The sequence below is a fragment of the Schistocerca serialis genome, chromosome 1 (genome assembly GCF_023864345.2).
Source record: "Schistocerca serialis cubense isolate TAMUIC-IGC-003099 chromosome 1, iqSchSeri2.2, whole genome shotgun sequence".
Lineage (NCBI taxonomy): Eukaryota > Metazoa > Arthropoda > Insecta > Orthoptera > Acrididae > Schistocerca > Schistocerca serialis.
The window spans coordinates 367,150,382-367,169,821 of NC_064638.1; the positions used below are offsets into that span (position 1 = coordinate 367,150,382).

A 19,440-nucleotide genomic window follows, 5' to 3' on the forward strand; every position below is an offset into this window, starting at 1 on the left:
GGAGCCTAGACCGCGCCGCTACCCCGTGCGGCTACAGATGCAGTGGTTATAGGTGACAGTGATGATTCTATCATAACTCTTTGTGCCACTGCACAAAAAAGAAAGAGAGATTTGCAGATAATGTAAGAATATTTAAACAATTTGCGATGTAATTACACGTTTTTCCGAGGAATACCACTATTGCCACACTAGAAAACAGATTCCAAAAGAAATCGCAAGATCGTAACACAATTGTGAAACTGCTCCTAAGACACTTTGCGCGCGTGTGGGATAAATAACATTGTATTCTTGTCTTTGAGCACGAGCTGCTTGTGGAGGTACTAAATGCAATTGAATATGACTCTAAATGCACTTTCGAAAATTTCGACTAAATTTTGCGGTGTCTATCGCCACATTTGAACACTTGACTCTAAAAAGATGGCTGTACACTTGTGAAACCTGCTGAAACTCTTCACACGCCGGCCGCTGTAGCCGAGCGGTTCTAGGCGCTTCAGTCCGGAACCGTGCTGCTGCTACGGTCGCAGGTTCGAATCCTGCCTCGGGCATGGATATGTGTGATGTCTTTAGGTTAGTTAGGTTTAAGTAGTTCTACGTCTAGCGGACTGATTACCTCAGATGTTAAGTCCCATAGTGCTTGGAGCCATTTTTGAGCTCTTCACACGCTTTTGTAAGAAACAGATTCCGAAACCGATGTCAGCTGATTTCACACGCCAAAACTCTAAACAGTTTTAGCTGCTTTTAGCAGCACTGCCAGAGAGAGAAAAATTTGAGTCCTACAGCTATTGTGGTGTTCGTCACTTTTCTGGAACGGTGAGTGGGCTTAGTTTATATTTGCTGTCGCTGGAGCCAGGGACGTCATTTTCTTAACTTCTCGAAGCACACGTTGGTATCTAAGCAAAGACGGGAAGGTCAGAACAATTACACAAACAGAATTCGAACATTGTCTACATAGGAGATAAATCGCTGGGATTTTCGGTGATTTTTCGATAATCTACAGCTGCCGGTCTGGAGATGCTGTAAAGCTACAATGGCAGTTGAGGGCCAGCATCCCGTCTGTCTGAACCACAGGAGGATGGTCTGCTTGAACCTGTCTCTGAACACTCGAACAAAGAAGACATCACATGACTCTCAGATTTTACACAACTTTCCGTAGATACCTTGCTCCCACTTGTTCGAATCAGTCTGTAAAGGATCCTATGCTCCACACAAAGAATGTCTTGTGACTCTCTGACGTCATAGAACTGTTTGTGAAAGGAGCATTCTGATTGGTTCTTATTGAATTTACCCATCAAACTGCTGCTGCTGGTGGTGTGGCTGCACTGTCGGCCATTTTCTGCAGACAGACATATTACAATACTTTCAGCGGCAAAACTGTTTTGTACAGATCGCAAAAGAAACATGAAGTAGTCACATTGTACTGACAGTTAATTCCTGAAAAAGTGGTCTACAGATCATAAAATACGGAACTATGGCCATAAGACACGTCCTCAATTGCGCTGCTCTGCTACTGTAGAGAAAAGCTTACCTTTTTTAGTGTGAAACCGGCCAAACTGCTACTGCTCCAGTGTGAGAGCACTTTCCGCCATTTCCTGCAGGTAGATCAATTATGGGACTTTCAACAGCAAAACTATTTTGCGCAGACCAGGAAATAAACATACGGTACTTCTGTGCGGTGTGGGATCCTTACCAGATAGGACTGACGGAGTACATAGAAAAAGTTCAAAGACGGGTAGCACGTTTTACATTATCGCGAAATGTGGAAGAGAGTGTCACTGAAATGATACAGGATTTGCGATGGACATCATTAAAACAAAGGCGTTTTTCTTTGCGACAGAATCTTCTCACGAAATTCCAGTCACCAACTTTCTCCTCCGAATGGTAAAATATTTTGTTGACACCGACCTACATAGGGAGGAACGATCACCACGATAAAATAAGGGAAATCAGAGATCATATGGAAAGATATAGGCGTTCGTTCTTTCCGCGCGCTATATGAGATTGGAATAACAGAGACTTGTGAAGGTGGTTCGATGAACCGTCTGCCAGGCACTTAAATGTGATTTGCAGAGTATATATGTAGATCGAGACAGTCAAATTGCACTGACAGTTAAACCCTGCAAAAGTGGTCTACAGATATTGAAGTATGGAAACTATCGCCAAAGACACTTCCTCAATTACAGTATTCTGCTATTGTCGAGCAGCGTGAAACCGATCTTAACTGGGATGTATCAGCTAATATCGTATTGATGTAGTAAACATAATTCATAACATGCACCATACAAAATCATCACTTTTGCATCCGGCATATAGCTGTCGAATACCATACTCTCGTAAATATGCTGCAAAGACAGACAGATCCCAAAAAACGTAAGTGCTTGCACCGTATATATTCTTTGCAGCACTAGATATTTCCTGCGAGGTCAGATGGTCATCCATTGCGATCACGAGTCGACAGCCCCTGCATACGCTGCCCCGACGCGGGATTAGAGCGCCCTCAGCGCAGTGTGGTCACTCTCCAAACTGGTGCACAACGGCTGGGATGGTTCCCCTCAGCACAAAGACGTTACTGTTTCTGGCCCCAACCCGCTTGCTTGCTGCCGTGCTCTGTACAGCCATCTCCAGACTCAGGGATTACAAGAATATATGTATTTTCACAAGGTTTGCTAAGATGTAACACCATCACGCGATAGTTCTCGAAATGAAGCACATAGCGGTATGTTACCGATCGCTTGCACAGTATAGTTCCGAAGATAAAGAGTGGAAATTATATCTCTAGATACCTGAAACATTAGCGAGGTGGAACATGCTGGAAACCACACAGTAACTAGAAACCTCATCTGTAAAGATCTTTACGTGAAAACTCGAAAAAATAGAGGAAACTGGTAGTTCCACTAGTAATTTTTTTAAGTAATACCTATGTCAGTCATGTAACAGATTCCAAATCATCCTTCTACTTTACAAAATCAGCTAAGGTCTTTCTCATATCTAGAGAACCAGCAAACTTCTTTTCTGTCTGTCTTTTGCCATCAAGATGCACACAACACACACCACAATCGATGTTCTCTCAACTAAATAAAGACAGGAAATATTTAGAAGCAGTCAGCCAGACAATTGACATGGGAGGGAATAATCGTTCAATGCAAAAACACGTCTATATTGAATCTTCTGAAACTTCCATGGAGAACACATGCAATCGCATTCTGCCCAACACATACTGAGTATTAGTTCGCTATTCAGCCGCCTAGAGGGCGGCATGGTCAGATCAGCTACATTCCTGTACCCCACCCACTCTCTCTTGTTTGGAGGCCTCCCATCGTAAGTTAGAAATTTCAATCGTTCCGGCCACAGGCTACGGCCGCAACGCATACTCCTGCGCCCCAGACGGCAACTTCCTAGTAAACCACCCACTTGTATTTATTACGATTACAGCCTCAATCTGATGGCATTTGACAATAAGTGAAGTATCGGAAATACCCCCCTCCTGACGATGGCGGCTCTGGAAATATAGCAAGGTTAGAGGTCGGTTTCACGCTGAAAAATTCAAGCTTACCACGACAGTAGCAGAGCAGTGTAATTGAGGAGTGTCTTTGGCGATAGTTTCCGTTTTTCATGATCTGTAGACCACTTTTGCAGAGTTTAACTGTCAGTGCAATATGAGTGTTGTATGTTTTTTTCCAGTTTTGCTGTCGAAAGTCTCGTAATTGGTCCATCTGCAGAAAATAGCGGACAGTGCTCTCACACTGGCAGCAGCAGCAATTTGGCCGGTTTCACACCGAAAAATGTAAGCTTTCCTCGACAATAGCAGAGCAGCACAATTGAGGAAGTGTCTTATGGCCATAGTTAACATATTTTATGATTTGTAGACCACTTTTTCAGAATTTAAGTGTCAGTACAATATGACTTTCTTTTTCGATCTGTACAAAACAGTTTTGCCACTGAAAGTCTTGTAATTTGTCTGTCTGCAGAAGATGGCGGACAGTGCACCCACACCAGCAGCAGCAGCGGTTTGATGGGTAAATTCAGTAAGAACCAATCAGAATGCTTCTTTCACAAACAGTTCCATGACATCAGAGAGTCACAAGACTTCCTTTGTGTGGGGCATAGGAGCCTTTACAGACTGGTTCGATCAAGTGAGGGGCAAGGTACCTACGGAAAGTTCTGTGACATCTGTGAGTCATGTGATGTCTTCTTTGTTCGAGTGTTCAGAGACAGGTTCAAGCAGACCATCCTCCTGTGGTTCAGACGGATGGGATGCTGGTCCTCATCTGACATTGTAGCTTTGCAGCATCTCCAGACCGGCAGCTATAGATCTGTTTCCTACAAAAGCGAGTGAAGTGTTTCAGGCAGGTTTCACAAGTATGCAGCGATCTTCTTAGAGTCGATGTTCAAGTGTGGCGGTATGCACCGCATAATTGAGGCAAACTACTGTGCAACAGCCTTTCTGAAAGTGCAATTAGAGTCATTCAATTGGATTTAGTGCCCCCTGAAGCAGCTCGTGCTCAAAGATAAGGGTACAAGGGTATTTGCCACAAAAGCGAGCGAAGTGTCTCAGGAGTGGTTTCACAAGTGTATCGCGATTTTGCGATTTTTTTTTTGTAGAGTCTGTTTTCAAGTGTGGTAGTAGTAGTATTCCTCGGAACAAAATGTGTAATTACATCGCAAATTGTTTAAATATACTTGCATTATCTGCAAAGCTCTCTCTCTCTCGCTCGTTCACTCTCTCTTTGTGCAATGGTAAATTTAGTTCCTGCGACATCTTCAAGTTATGAGAGAAAATTCTGCACATTGCTTAAACCCCAAAGCAGTTCTTCTTCAACGACAAAGGGTATCTGTGCACTGGTGATGGAATGTAGAAGGCTTCAGGTATTTCCAAGATGGCAGGAAGCAAGTGGCCGCCATATTGGATTACTTTGAGCAAGGGAAGGGCCAACAGCGTCCTCTGGTGTTGGTGTTGTGAATTAGATCAGTTGGACCTCGACATCATGAATAACACATCAATGGAGCTACTGCCTATGACAATTCAAACTGTTTAAATAAACAATGCATGCTAATGTCCATCCTATCTGGCAGCCCAGCTCAGACTGAGTCCTTTTCCCACCAATTTCCAGATGGGGGAGGGGGGAGAGAAGGAGGAAGGAGAAGGGGTTAGGTTAGTGGAGGTAGCCCAATTGACCTTTTTCCCTCAAATTTGAACTTCTCTCCATGATGTCACTCCGACATTGTGACATCTATGGCCGCCATCTTGGATCCACCATCTTGAATAAATTTGACAACAATGCAGTGTAGAATGGCTCGAACTTTGCCCTACTCCAAATGCCCTGTATCGTGCATTCCACTGACACTAGACTACTGCTATTTGCGACTTCAGTGGTGAGAAGCAAGAGCTCAATGGAGGCATGTTGGACGTCTTTTGCGTTTTCTGATGAAATCTGGTTTGTCTCAGTGCTAGTTATGGATGTATATTGATTAGAAGGATTCCAGTCAAAGGCCTGTAGCCAACCTGTCTGCATGCTAGACACTCTGGACCTACACCTGGAGTTATGGCCTATCGTGCAATTACGTATGACAGCAGGATCACCAACGCAGTTATCCCACACTCCCTGACTGCAAATTTGTAAGTCGGTCTGGTGATATGTTGTGGTGCTATTCATGAGCAACATTCCAGGGCGTGTTTTTCAACAGGATAATGCTCACCCACATACCGTTGTTGTAACCTAACATGCTCTACAGAATGTCGACATGTTGCCTTGGCCTGTCCGATCACCATATCTGTTTCCAATCGAGCACATGTGCATCATTGGACAACTCCAACGTCATTCACTAACAGCATTAAGCGTCCCTGTATTAACCGACCAAGTGCAGTAGTCATGGTAATCCATCTCACAACCTGACATCCCGCACCTGTGCGATACAATGTGTGTACGTTTGCATATTTGCATTCAACATTCTAGCAGTTACACCAGTTATTAATGCATCAACATTTCAAATTTGAAGTGGCTTACCTCATATTAACCTGTTGTCTTTGAATGTTAATCGCTTAAATATGTTGCCTACACAAATGTATTTCAGAATTTCATTTCTCTACGTTAGTTATTTTTTGGAGTTGAGTGGGACCTTTTCGTAAGAAATTTAATGTAATTTAATTTTCTACTGTTCAACGTTTTCGCTACGATCCACGGTTCTCGAGTTATTCGAGAAAAATATGAAAAGTGACATGCAAATCTACCCCCATCCCAACTCTCATATCTCACCGGGCAGGATTTTTAGTGTGCTGTTCTTAACACTACCTCTTAGCACTGTGAAAAAATTTGCGACTACACGACTTTGCCACTAAATTTCCTTCTTTAAGTGAGCTAATGCTTTCCGTTTTGTTATTATATACTGTCATCGGTGCCGCTTTTTGCTGTTGGTTATTCTTCGTCCTGTATATACTGACACAATGCCTGATATACCCCGAAAAAAAGAGGTCAAATCTCTGAAAGCTGCCATTCGTCTGCAGCGTTGGTATCAGCATGACAAGGATTAGTTAAAGGAGACAGATTAGACTTACACGTGACGTGTAATTTATAGACATAAATAATCATAAACCCTTTTGGGGAATGAAATCGGCTACGTCGTTTTCAAAGAAATGGCCATGACATTTCCCTTCAACGATTTAGAGAAAGCACGGGAAATCTAAATATGAACCTCTCAAATTCTAGTACAAATTATTTTGCCTGAGTCACCTCGCTCGACAAGGTTAAACAACTCAATGAAACTTTTTGTTCAACTTTTCGCACCACTAGTCTCTACATGGTATTGCGGCTTTTTAACCACAGTCGATTAACACCGTGACAATCGATTACTCGTTTCGGTGTCCCATGATTCCCCAGTGCCGCAAAGATATGTTTTGTGTTTCAATGTTGGTAAACTGCGCATACTAGCGTCGTGAAAAGTATGGCCGAAGCGAATAGAAATTTCAAACACTGCTGAAAGGCCTCGGCGCGCAAATATGAGTGTGACAGATCCGACTGATAAAAGCACGATTTAGGAATGCGGAACATGAGGAAAATCATGATATACAATATTTAATATTGGTAGGCTTCCGCGTTTACGCCGGTAAGACGTCTCATTACACGAAAATGGAAACGCAAATAGACAACTTTTTAGACCATTTCAAGAGAAATCCTTCGCGTTCTACGGACGATGGCACGCAGAATAGTGTGTTCAACAACATCACTACTGTTAAAAGAAGTCGAAGCAGCGGTAGCGGCTTGTCATCCGACACGGATCAGAATCTCACAGTTGCGGGTGAGTTTCTCGCCCATGAACACTTCCTTATTGATTGAAAGACATAATTAATCTCTGCATGGTATGTGCATGTGACGCATAGTTTTAAAGGTGTCGTGTTGTGAAGCGGCTAAAATTTTTCTCGCCTCCGTAATAACTCGTAGATACACACTTGCAGACAAATATCGTCGGCTATTTTCTTGTTAAATATCCTAACAGTACCTTAGAAGGGTGTCTGAATGTATTATGGAGTGCCGCGGTGTCCGCATAAACAGCAGGGCGGCAGAGTTGTGAGGGTGGAGCATGGTGCAGCTTTTATTGATTACCCCTTATCTCGAGCTTAGCAAGCAGCAGCTCTCCATATGACGCTTGTTTTCCTCGATACTCCAGTCGCAAGTGTTCGAAGATTTTCCGCTCAGCGACAATTATTTCAAACGCCTGTATTCGGATCTCGCAAACACGAATTAAGAGTGTACAAGCTGCGACGTCAGCCCATTGCCATATGTGTCATCGTATGCCTCCTTTTCCCTTGTTTTATAGTTTTAAAACGTTGTTTTAGTGAAGTATTACCCTCGAAGTCTAATTACGGTACTGTCACCAGGTGGAATATATATAATTGCATATCATTACCTTGTGTGTGAAAGTCTGTTTCTAGGAATTTATTCTTCTCATCGCACAAAAAATGAAATGACAGTGGTTGATAGTGATATATCAGTTTCTGTTAACAATGTTTACCAACTCTGCGCTCTTGAGTCATGTGTTTTTAAAATATTTTGCTATTTGGAATGTGTATGATCAGGTGCCTTTAATGGCTGTCTTTAGTATTTTCCGTAAGATTATGGACAATGTGGCACAAGTGAATGTCGAATTACTGATGTTACAGACGTGTCAACAATTGTCCAATATTCATGGCAACATTAATACGTAAATTATCTTTCAGTCACGTGTTTGTATCAGCGTACGCAATGTGCTCCGACGAAAACAAAAGAGAGATCGATTATAAGCCAAATTTAAACTTGCCTTCGACTAGAGGCAAATCAATAAGATTTTTATTTGTCTTTTAAAAAAATAGGCAGCATCTACGCATCCCATTACGAATGTTTTTTGACGACAGTTTTGGACAAAACACATTTTTTTCGCCGTTAAGTGAGCACTGTACTTGTATGTACATAAAATGTTAAATTTTTGCCTTGCACCAAGAGAAAAAGCCACGACCTATCGCAATGTTACGAGCTTAAGCACGTCTTCATGTGGCGACGTCAATTTTTGTGCAATTTACATGTTTCCCATCCGAGGAAAATCTAATTTTCGAAGTAACGAAACTACGTGAAGTAAGGCTTTCTTTGTAGCATGAGGCGACTGACAGCAGTTCATCAAGAGTGGCTGTAGATGTGTAAACTAGACGCTACTCTGCATCTAAAAGATATATTTTTTTCATCTTTCAGAAGGCGCACGCAACATATGTATCATTGAAAGTAATTTTTAATGCTTGCTTAGCTAACTCTAACTATATTTTATGTCCTACAATAAACATTGCAAATATTTAAGAGAAGGGATAGTTAACAAACACCAGCCTTTTCATGTTATAAAATTTCACGCGATACAAATGGATGAAACTGCTTCACATATTGGTGCTCAAAATTTATCATTTTCAGCTATCCAATGTGGAAACCTCACTAGATGCTCTTACATGCCTATATAGATGACGCTCACCAAGTAACTGTTTTCGTTATTAACGTTCCCAATGACAAGATATTTTTATAAAGCATCTTAATAAAGTTTACCATATTTCAAGCTTTTCTAGGCCAGCTGTTGAGCAGACCTGCCTGTAAGCTGTCTATTATGATCACCTTCGATATGTTGGTTTTATGCCAATAGTTAGCTTTTCTTTTGTGACATAAGCACTCTAGCTTTCGTAGTGGATCTTAGTATCGACGAATAGAAACTTTTCATTGAATCATTCAGAACTTTTGTTATTGTGGTTTGGTATTTTTTTATATTGTGAGAAATTAATGTTTTTGAGACGGTAATATCACTGCCCTTTTTTTTCAAATTAACCAACACATTGTTCATTAGCCCGTTATACATGGAACGGAAGACTGTCAAGACGAAGGTGGGTGTATGGTTTGGAAATATCGTTTGCTATTAAGAACATTTTAGTTGCAACTGGTCCACAGCCATGACAAACTTCTTGGTAGAAATTCATTTCCTGCATTCCCTTTTATTTTTGTGCTGCGACGTTTCGGTTGTGAAGCCTTTTTCAAGTTACTTGTTTGTCGCAAAGTGTCACTACACGTATATCAGTGTTAATGTACATTCGTAAATGACTTGACGGCTACCATGGCTTTAGCTCTCAAGCCCGTCCAACTCCCTCTCCCCCTCCCCCCCTCGACATCCCCCCCCCCAAAAAATAAAATGTATAAGGGTTAAAAATTTGCTTGAAAATGACTACACATCCGAAACTGAACCATTGTAGTATAAAAAACAAAGATGGATATAAAAACAGACTGTAGAGGAAACTAATTTCTTTGAAAACTAGTAAGAAATTTAAACTTCTCATTTCTATCTGTTCGCTTTTATCGAGAAGTTTGGCCGCCATATCGTTTATAGATGTGTTAACAGCCAATCGTTGAGCCATTAGGATGTTTATGTATTGCACCACGTATCGACGTATCCGTGCTCTCTCTTTTATAATGCCATCACGATATACCGACGGGAAACGGACAGTTTGGTTAAGATCTATTTGATTTACATAATCACCTACGAAAAATCTCCCATGTAAAACTGTCTCTGCCCGTAGGCCTCACTGTGTGTGCCACTTCCGATAGGAGCCGGGTTCAAAACCCTGTCTAGCCCTTCTAATATAGGTTTTAGTGGTTTCTTTTTAACGATCAAGGCGAATGCCGGTATGGTTCCTTTGAAAAGACGCAGCTGATTTACTTCCAAATCATCGTTCTACAGAACTTGTGCTACGTTTCTAATGTCCCCGTCAGGATGCTAAAACTCAACTTTCTTCCTTATAACAAACCCGACACTCGAAACACACTTGCAACAAGCACGATTAAAGGACAATCATTTATATGTGTAAATGAAATCCATCGGAAAATCACTCTCGCGATCTGCAAAAAGTTGAATATATTACAGATTCCCGAATAATAAAGTAAGATAATCAGCTGCGTGGACGGAACTCGCACTGCTACAGATGTGTCAATTGCTTGTAACGAGAGAGTTATGTTGCAGCCTATGTCACTAAGTGCACCTGTGCTCGGGTGATCATTGTAAAGTGGGTAGCAGAGACAGTTATATTGTACTACATGTAAACATTTCTCCATGTTCCATTGACAGGTGTAACATGAGAAGAATGCTTGCTAATGTGCTGCTGTATGATTTGTTATTAGCCCGTATGCATGGTCTTACTGGAACTAGGCGTTTGGGGGCCCTAAAAATATTCATATATTTCAAGTTGAAAACTCGTATTTGACAATTTCGAAGAAGGTATTCGCGAGATCTTAGCCCGCTTCCTTTGAATTTATTCAGGTTGAGATATTTCAGTTACAAAATCTTGCGTATCTGTCAAATATTTTACCATTCGCACAGGTCTTCTTCGTACTTCCTCGATTTCAGTATTAGCCCAGTATTCCATTAAGTGCCATAACATTTATAATAAGTATTTTATTTTCGTCGAGATACACATAATGGGCTAAAACTCAAGTTGAGCTAGCTGGAACCACCTTACAGTCTTTTGTATACCCTGATGTATGTTCAGGAAACACGAGACCTAGAAAGGAGGAGAAAAACCACTGTTTGGCTGATCATTAAGCGGTGTTGGAGAAGTTCCACGTTACGGAATGCAATGTGTAATTCCCATGTACAAATGTATATTTCCTTTGGGACGAACAGTGGCTTCATAAGACCGTAATACATTAACGGAGCCTATACACACACAGAGAGAGAGAGAGAGAGAAAAGACATTAAAATCCAACGCATTTTACGTTATATTCTCTCTCTCTCTCTCTCTGTCCCAACAGGCCTTAGAAGGCCTATTAGTACCGCACAGGCGTTACTGGATGCGGATATGGAGGGGCATGTGGTCAGCACACCACTCTCTCGGCCGTATGTCAGTTTACGAGACCGGAGCCGGTACTTCTCAATTAAGTAGCTCCTCAGTTTGCCTCACAAGAGCTAAGTGCACCGCGCATGCCAACAGCGCTCGGTGGACCGGATTGTCACCCATCCAAGCGCTAGCCCAGCGCTTAACTTCGGTGATCTGACAGGAACCGGTGTTAGCACTGCGGCAAGGCCGCTGGCTCACGTTACACTGATTTTCAGTTAATCTACGCCTACCTCGATTGCATGCCATATGAATTTTAATTGGGCCGTGGAGACGGAAATTTAACTATAAGGGGTGTTCAAAAAGAAACGAGCCGGAAGCATAACTACAGAAACCAGTACCTGTATGTGAGGAGTATTGACCCTGTCTGTTGAGACACTTGTACCACTGTGACACAAGGCGGTGAACGGCTGTCTCATAAAATTCCCGGGGCTGCGATGTTAACCAGTTCTGCACGTACAGCTGGACGTCGTCGTCCGAGGTGAATCGGAAAGGTTGTGCTGACGTTCAGTTTTGACCAAGATGGCCCCCATCTGATTCACTTCCTGCAGCACGGGACGACAGTGAATGTCCAGCTTTACTCACAAACCTTGAGTACCCTTCGCCCAGCGATCAAATCAAAACGACGAGGCAATCTCACCAGTGGAGTCATTCTGCTCCACGACAATTAAAAGCCCACGGCCAACACAGTCGCGGCACGCCTGCAGAAATTCAAATGGGAGGTTCTCGGCCACACACTACACAGTCCGGACCTCTCTCCCTGTGAGTACGCCATTGCTGGTCCCCTTCAAACGGCTCTGAGGGCAAACGATTCACCTCGGACGACGGAATTTTAATAGGGCCGTGGAGACGGAAATTTAACTATAAGGGGTGTTCAAAAAGAAACAAGCCGGAAGCATAATTACAGAAACCAGTACCTGTATGTTAGGAGTATTGACCCTGTCTGTTGAGACACTTGTACCACCCTGACACAAGGCGGTGTCGACAGGAGTATGTACTCGTCGGCGGGGCAAGGTTGCACCCTATAAAGAATGTTGCACATACTGTCCACCTCTCAAAAGATATGACCATGATAAATGAATCAGTAACACTACAACGCCTCAGTATGCACATATTGTACCCTGGTGCCACTGATCACAGTCCTCGATGATGGTCCACACTAAGTATTTCTCAACGTTTCCATGCTGTATTCATAGGGCTTACTTTACTTTTCCGTGTTCAGATCAAATTTTATTTTTCCAATAGTTAGCCACCGCTACGGCTTTGTCGTTGGCTTGTAGCAGGTCACTAAAACTGCAGGGCTCCGGCAGTAGTCGGCACATGAGCAGATGTGCCTCCTCTTGTACTTCTCCGGATCCGCAAAGAACGTCGTCGTCATTAGTCAGCAGTCCCCACTTGCACAGATTAGTTTTGCATCTGGGTACACCAGCCCTCAGCCTATTTAGTGGTCTCCACACTGTATAAGGAAGTTTGTTTCCAGGTGCCATAGTCCATTCATAGGGCTAAGAAGATACTTCGTCGCCTAGTACACTTCAAAACATCGAAATTATAGAAAACTTTGCCTGTAAACGTCACAAGTTACTGAATGTGTCGTCTCCAGACTCTTATTCATTGCCAACTAATCGACTATCTAATCGATAAATGGAATGTGAACATTTTTCGATTCCACAGTCGATGACTATCATGCAAGGTAAAACACATCCTTAACTATCGGACCAAACAAGAGATTTTCGATTCCAAGGTACTCTCGATTACCGATTCCGGGTGTTCGAACAGCATAACCAAGAACAATACGTCATATTTCCCTCCCCCTCCCCCCCTTTGGATCGCCTTATGTCGGAAGCATTCGAGATCAGAACGAGAACAGCTGCTGGTTGTACCAGTAAAACTTCTCGGGTATATAATCGTTCCCGTTTGGCACCTGCTGCTCGTCAGTGCGGTCATTCGGGCAGCGGCCCACAGTCGCTATGCCGGTACTGAAAAGAACGTTCTGTGAAAGATGTAACTGAAAAGTATTGAATTGTGCATACCTTATAATACCATGAACGCGGCTCAGTTGAATTTCACTGCGAGTTGTTCGTTAAAAACAAACTAGAAAAAATATATACTATGAAAACAGTGTCTGATATTTTCTAAATTTGTTAGTTGTTTTGCCTTCAGTGTAATTTCAGGGTGAAATTCCTTAAAAATTCGTTACGTTTGTTGCAATCGAAAAAAAGTCATATGGTTAAATTCGTTAGAAATTACGTCGACAGAACCGTAAATTCGAAATTATCGGTGTGTGTCAAGAGGTAATCCATAAATAATGTTAGTATGGCCATTAACATAATACAACGCGACATGGAAGGATTTACTTAGAAGGTGACATTATAGAATCTCCATAATATATTTTATTGCACATATTGTCTCCAGTTTTCAAATAGCAGTTTGACACCTTCCTACCAGAGAATACGAATATAAAATCACTGCGTCAGAAAACGACCTATCCCGTGTTTGTGATATGATACACACATTATTGATTTTGTCTCACTTGAAACAACTTGTGCAGCTCACATGCTAAAGAGATCTGTTTCTTGCTGTCCACTATTATCGCGGTGGGTTGCTTTGGAATTTGAGCCGTTTGGCAGTACGAGTGCACAAATCACAACCATACAATAGCTTTGTTGAAGGAAGAATAGCCCAACTATCTTAATATGGTGTAATTCTTAATGTAACGCTGTTGCCTTTTTCTAAAATATCAGGACGTTTGTCGCGAAATTTTCGATATTCTGAAAAAGTAGCAATAGCTGCTTTACGCACTGCGCGAACTGCTCCGTTGCAAATTTTCATAAGGTTTGCTTAACAATGGAAAACTGTAACCAGAATGAGTGGGCCCTGATCATGGTACGAAGATCACACCTCACAATCACCTATGGCTTGATCTACACCTTCCACTCAGAGGGTTTTAAGTGCTTCAAAAACATAATCCAAGTCTTTCTTAAATGATTTACTTATCTAAAGTTTTCTCTAAAAACCTATGTCACTCCTGGTGTAAGAAATGACACTAATAAAATGCAGATAATTGTAGGCTGGGATCACGAATCCGTATCAATTCGTAAAAGGTCTTTTGTTTCTAGAGAAGAGGAATATTAGTTCCTTGAAAATAAGGATATTGAAATATATATTGAAAATAATATATTTGGTTAATCGAAATCAGTAGCCTCTTCTCTAAAACGGACAGGAAAAAAAATCATCTCCGGTTCGCAAGGTAAAAGCTGGATAAGTGGCACAGTAATTACGCGCTGGATCGTGTGAGTACGGATGATACCGCATGTGGAATGAACATGTATCTTATCTCCTCCCTCCCTCCCCTCCTCATATATATATATATATATATATATATATATATATATATATATATATATATATATATATATACTAATAACGATTCTGTCGTCGACTACGGAATCTATGCATCACAATATGTTACTTTTCACCTAACAGGCTAGAAGAATTTTCATCACTGCGCTTCAAGGATCAGCCTGGGTTGAGGTTACAGCTACGTTGACAACCTACAATCCAGAAACTGGGCACATTTTGTCCACAAACCTTTAGAGCATGTTTACGGGAACTAACGTGAGACCTTCGCCTATGCTACCATTATTTGCCACATTCCATCGGTCGAAATAGGTGAGCCAACGAAATGATATACCGATATTCCAAACTTATTACGGACAAGTGGTTTTAAATGTTGTCAAACGTCATTTGTAAGTCTAGTGTATTGAGCATATTCTGCACTGGTCAGAAAACTGTGATAGGATACGCACTGAAGAGTCAATGACCTCCGACTGTAATATTGACGTTTCTGGACAGGCTGGCCAATATAATAGTGATGAGAAAGTATAATCTCGCGTGAATCGAAGCTTTGTTTACATACAACAAAGAAAGGAGAAGAAGACGTTAGTTTAGCTTTAACGCAAGAACGGCTGCGCAATAAACACAATGGTTGAAACTGGGTCACCAAGCTTGTTAAATGTACTATATAGCGGCTTATGAAGTCATGTACTGAAAGTAACGGGAAGAGCCTTTGAAAGGTTAATCTTATGTTGAGTTCTATTAAACGCAGCCTACGAATTGAACGTATGATAACTTCGTATCATATGTAGTCAACGTTTTGCTACATATAACGCCGCTAGAGTATTTTTATTTTACATTCATTTATTGATATTTATTCATGCATCGTTAGTGGAATGCTTACTGATTAGAAAATAAACCTATGCAATTTTCTGCATCCTATTTTAGACCTTCAAAGTTCGTTTAGGACGGTTTTGACACAAGAACTTATCGTGAACGGGCAAGTCGCGCTGCCGTGGAGTGGGGGAGATGCCGCACAGTTCTCCTCATTATCGCCATGTTGCCGTCTGAGCGTTAATTTGCTGGCGTCGTTTAGTATTTCTGCTGAAGAGGATTTTTGACTTCACAGCAGTGATTGAAAAGTGAATTTCTTTCGCAGGCAGAGATCTAAACACTCTGCCATCGCAACATACCACCCCACGAGGTAAATAATTCGTTTGTTTATGAAATGACATAAAGATCAAATTTGTGTGCCACAGTTGTTTGTCTTGCCATTTTGGACCATTGTGTGTGTCAGTAAGGGTCATTATTGAACGGTGTGGCGGATATTTAATAATTCGCAGGCGTGAGGCATTTGAGATTTCGTTTATTAAATATAATGCTTAGTAAGTGCGACCGTCGTCGCCGTGTCAATAAAATTACTGTAAAACTTCGAATGAATTATCAGAGTACCTTTCAAGAACAGTATAATTCTATTGAAATGACAAGGTCTTTTGTGTCATTTTGTATTAAACAGGTGTTAGTACCTGCGCAGATTGTGCAGCAGAATAATGGAAGAAGTAGACGAAGCAGAAAAAGAAGCTAGCGAAGTTCTACATTCACTTCTCTCCGTTGAACGAATAGAGAAACAGCCACCCACAACGGAAGATGGAAATCAGGTACAGTACTAATATTTTTTGAGTTCCTTCATTTTTGAAGATGTAGCTTTTGTAGTTTTAACTCAGATTATTGCTTCACACATACCAGCCATGTACACTTCTTGTGGAATATCTCAGGGACACTTCCATTGTTTTGTTCATGTTAATTCCAACTGTGCGTTATTTCACATATTTCCAGTTCTTTATCTGATTTGATTGAAGTTTATTTCGGATTCACCCAAAAATATCATAAAGTGGTTTTAATTTTGGAACAGTAGACTTGCTACTGTAGCTGAAATAGTTTACAATTAATCAATAACCTGGAAAATTTGTGTTACACTGTCTGCTATTCCTTAAGATCAACATAAGTTTCATTACTTGTACTTCTGTCTCTAAAAATGACTTTGACAAAATACAATGTATAAACTGCCCAACTATTTGTTTCTATTGTAAAGCCAGTTTTTTTCTGTCTTTGTGCCTTTTAAGTATCTCTCCCTACACCCCACCCCCATCACCAATAAAAATGCATATTTCTTGCTACCCAAGCAATTATTAGTGAATTGTGTGAATGTTTCTTACTGCAAAACTTGGAAATTAGAGTTTTTCTTAACTTTCTTTTTTTTATGAATATCAGTGGCTCGAATGCTCTTTTGATCACTGATGATGACAATAATAATCCTGTATTGAGTTGTATTTTTGTAAGAGGTTTATAGTCACTTGCTTCACGAAATACTGCTGAATGCATTTCTCTGTTTCCTCAACCCTTTCACACATGTCGTTTGTACATCAACCTGTGTTTTATTAGATGTTTAGGCTATGAAACAGTGCCATACTTTTTTGAGTTGTACGAATATCGTCATAGATTATTTTGCCCCTCATTTGAGAAAAACAAGAAATTATAAGATCAGCAATTGATATTTTGTGTTAAGCGCACCTTAATATAACCATTACCCATTTCATGCTTATGATTAGTTAATTTGTTTTATGTGCCATGGACCTTTGTATGATTAAACACAATGATGCAGAATGAGTGATCTTATGTTCATATTACACATTCATATATAAATATGGCTATTTGCTACTTATATATCCCGCCCCCCTCTTCATAACAAATATGTGAATCATTAATTCCTACTCATTGTCTTTTACATATTATATATGTAGAAATTCTTCTGTGGAGTAGGAGGAGTTGCTGAGCATAGACTTTTTGTTTGTTTTAAAATTTAAATTTAACTTTCCTGTCTGTCAGATATTTTATAGCACTGCTTAAGGAATGAAAAAAGTTGTTGGCAACATTGTGCACTCTTGTTTGTGCTAAAGACAATGTTACCATGGAATAATGAATGTGTTCTTTCTCCTGGTGCTGTAATTATGTGCATTTTTGTTACTTTTGAACTCTAATGGGTCATATACAACAAACTTCCCTGAATAAATATGCTGTGAAACAGTAGTCAGTAAGCCTAACTCGTGAAACAAATGTCTAAAAGATGATCGTGGTGAGGACCATGTAAAATTCTTAAGTATGTTCTTGGGCAATGAAAATTTCCTTAAAGAGGAGTTACCGTAGAACATGGTAAAAGCTAAATTTTTCAATAAAGTGCCTATGCAAACATTAGGCTTTGCTATTGATCAGTTTTTGTTTTTTTAAACAAAACTAGATTTTTCAGCTTTCACATTCGTTGGCTTTGCCAACTCTCAACCAAATTTTTACCTTGAATCCTAACCTAGATCTCGGGTTGTGCTACAGATCAGTCTGTCACTGCAACCAACTTACTGATTTGCAGTGGTAGTGAGAGAGATAGTTAAAAGTCCAGGGTCAAGAAGCATGTTCGATAAGAGTCATTGACTTTGGCCCATGACTTAATGTTGATGGCTTCTGTGATGTCACCTTTTGCTGTGTATATTCATAGTTTTGTTGTTACTTTGCAAAACTGATGAATGTGGAAAAGGGGGGGGGGATGATTGTAATGACAAACTGATCTGCAGTAGCTTTGCTGGAGGTCAATGTTAGGTTGGGAGGTAATAGTTTGGCTGTAAATTGATGAAGACAATGAATGTGTATGTGTGTGTCCGGGGGGGGGGGGGGGGGGGGGGGGGGAGGGGGGTAGGAGCTGGCTGTGGTGGCAGACTGATCTGTAGCTTAGCCCATTTGACAAAATCACTAGACCTAATAACATCATTTTATATCACCATATTGTTTGCAGCGTTGTCACACGTTTCCTTTGCCACTGGTGAGAACAGAAAACTCATATCGAACTTTCCTGTTTATCCAAAGTCCACGGGGGTATTATACAAATGTAAGAAAACTATAGTAAAACACAGCTATTAGAAGATTTATGATTGTTCATCAATAATTCTGAGAAAAATAACAAAAAAAATTATTTTGGACACATTAGTTTTAGTGGTGCACGCGCTCAGTGAAAATGGAGTAACAATAATCTGTTTTCCTTTCATCATTTTGTGGGGAGTGTCGGTGAGAGAAATTTGTGTACGCATTTGAAATTAAGTATAAAGTATGTTTTTTCCACTATCCAATTTTGATGAACTGAAACGTGTACAGTGCCTGAGACTGTGCTCAGCTTATCTGTGAAAACCTATGAAAATTCATCAAGTGGGTTTGGAGATTAGCATGTTCAAGACAGACATGACAGTTTCACAGATTTATCAGTAGTATACAGAGGGGTCCAAAAACATGTATCCACTATTTAAAAGTCCTTAACTTGCAAACTAATTGAAGGAGTTGTCTCATTTTTGGTGAAAGTGTTAAAGTCCAACTTAAGATATAATTGTATCTGTTCGAAATGGTCTTCATTAACATCCACACACAAAACGATGCCGCCAAACTGCAGCACACACTACTGACTGCAATGTGTTCTGTTGGATATTTGCACATGAATGTACAATGGATTCTCGAAGTTCATCCAATGTGCGTGGCTTTTGTCGATAAATGATGTTGGGCTTAACAGTAATCATGACAGTATCGAGCGAAATCAAACTATGCACCTAATAACAGGCACAATAAAGGTGCCCCCAAGCATTGGCTACCCTCACTAAGCAATGTAGCTCCTCTCCATCTGCAATGAGAGAAAT

General features: G+C 40.8%; 1 protein-coding gene across 3 annotated transcripts in view; it reads left to right on the forward strand.

The window, feature by feature from the left end:
- The first annotated feature begins 7,039 nt into the window (after positions 1–7,039).
- LOC126470468 (uncharacterized) overlaps positions 7,040–19,440 on the forward strand; it is a 47,988-nt gene continuing 35,587 nt past the window's right edge. For 2 of the 3 annotated variants that reach the window (XM_050098349.1, XM_050098332.1), the window contains exons 1-2: positions 15,662–15,917; positions 16,230–16,371. In XM_050098349.1, coding sequence (XP_049954306.1) covers positions 16,264–16,371 — 108 coding nt within the window. In that variant the 5' untranslated portion in view covers positions 15,662–15,917; positions 16,230–16,263. Of the gene's footprint in view, positions 7,291–15,661; positions 15,918–16,229; positions 16,372–19,440 lie in introns of those variants that run through there. The other variant, XM_050098340.1, reaches the window with a different exon arrangement.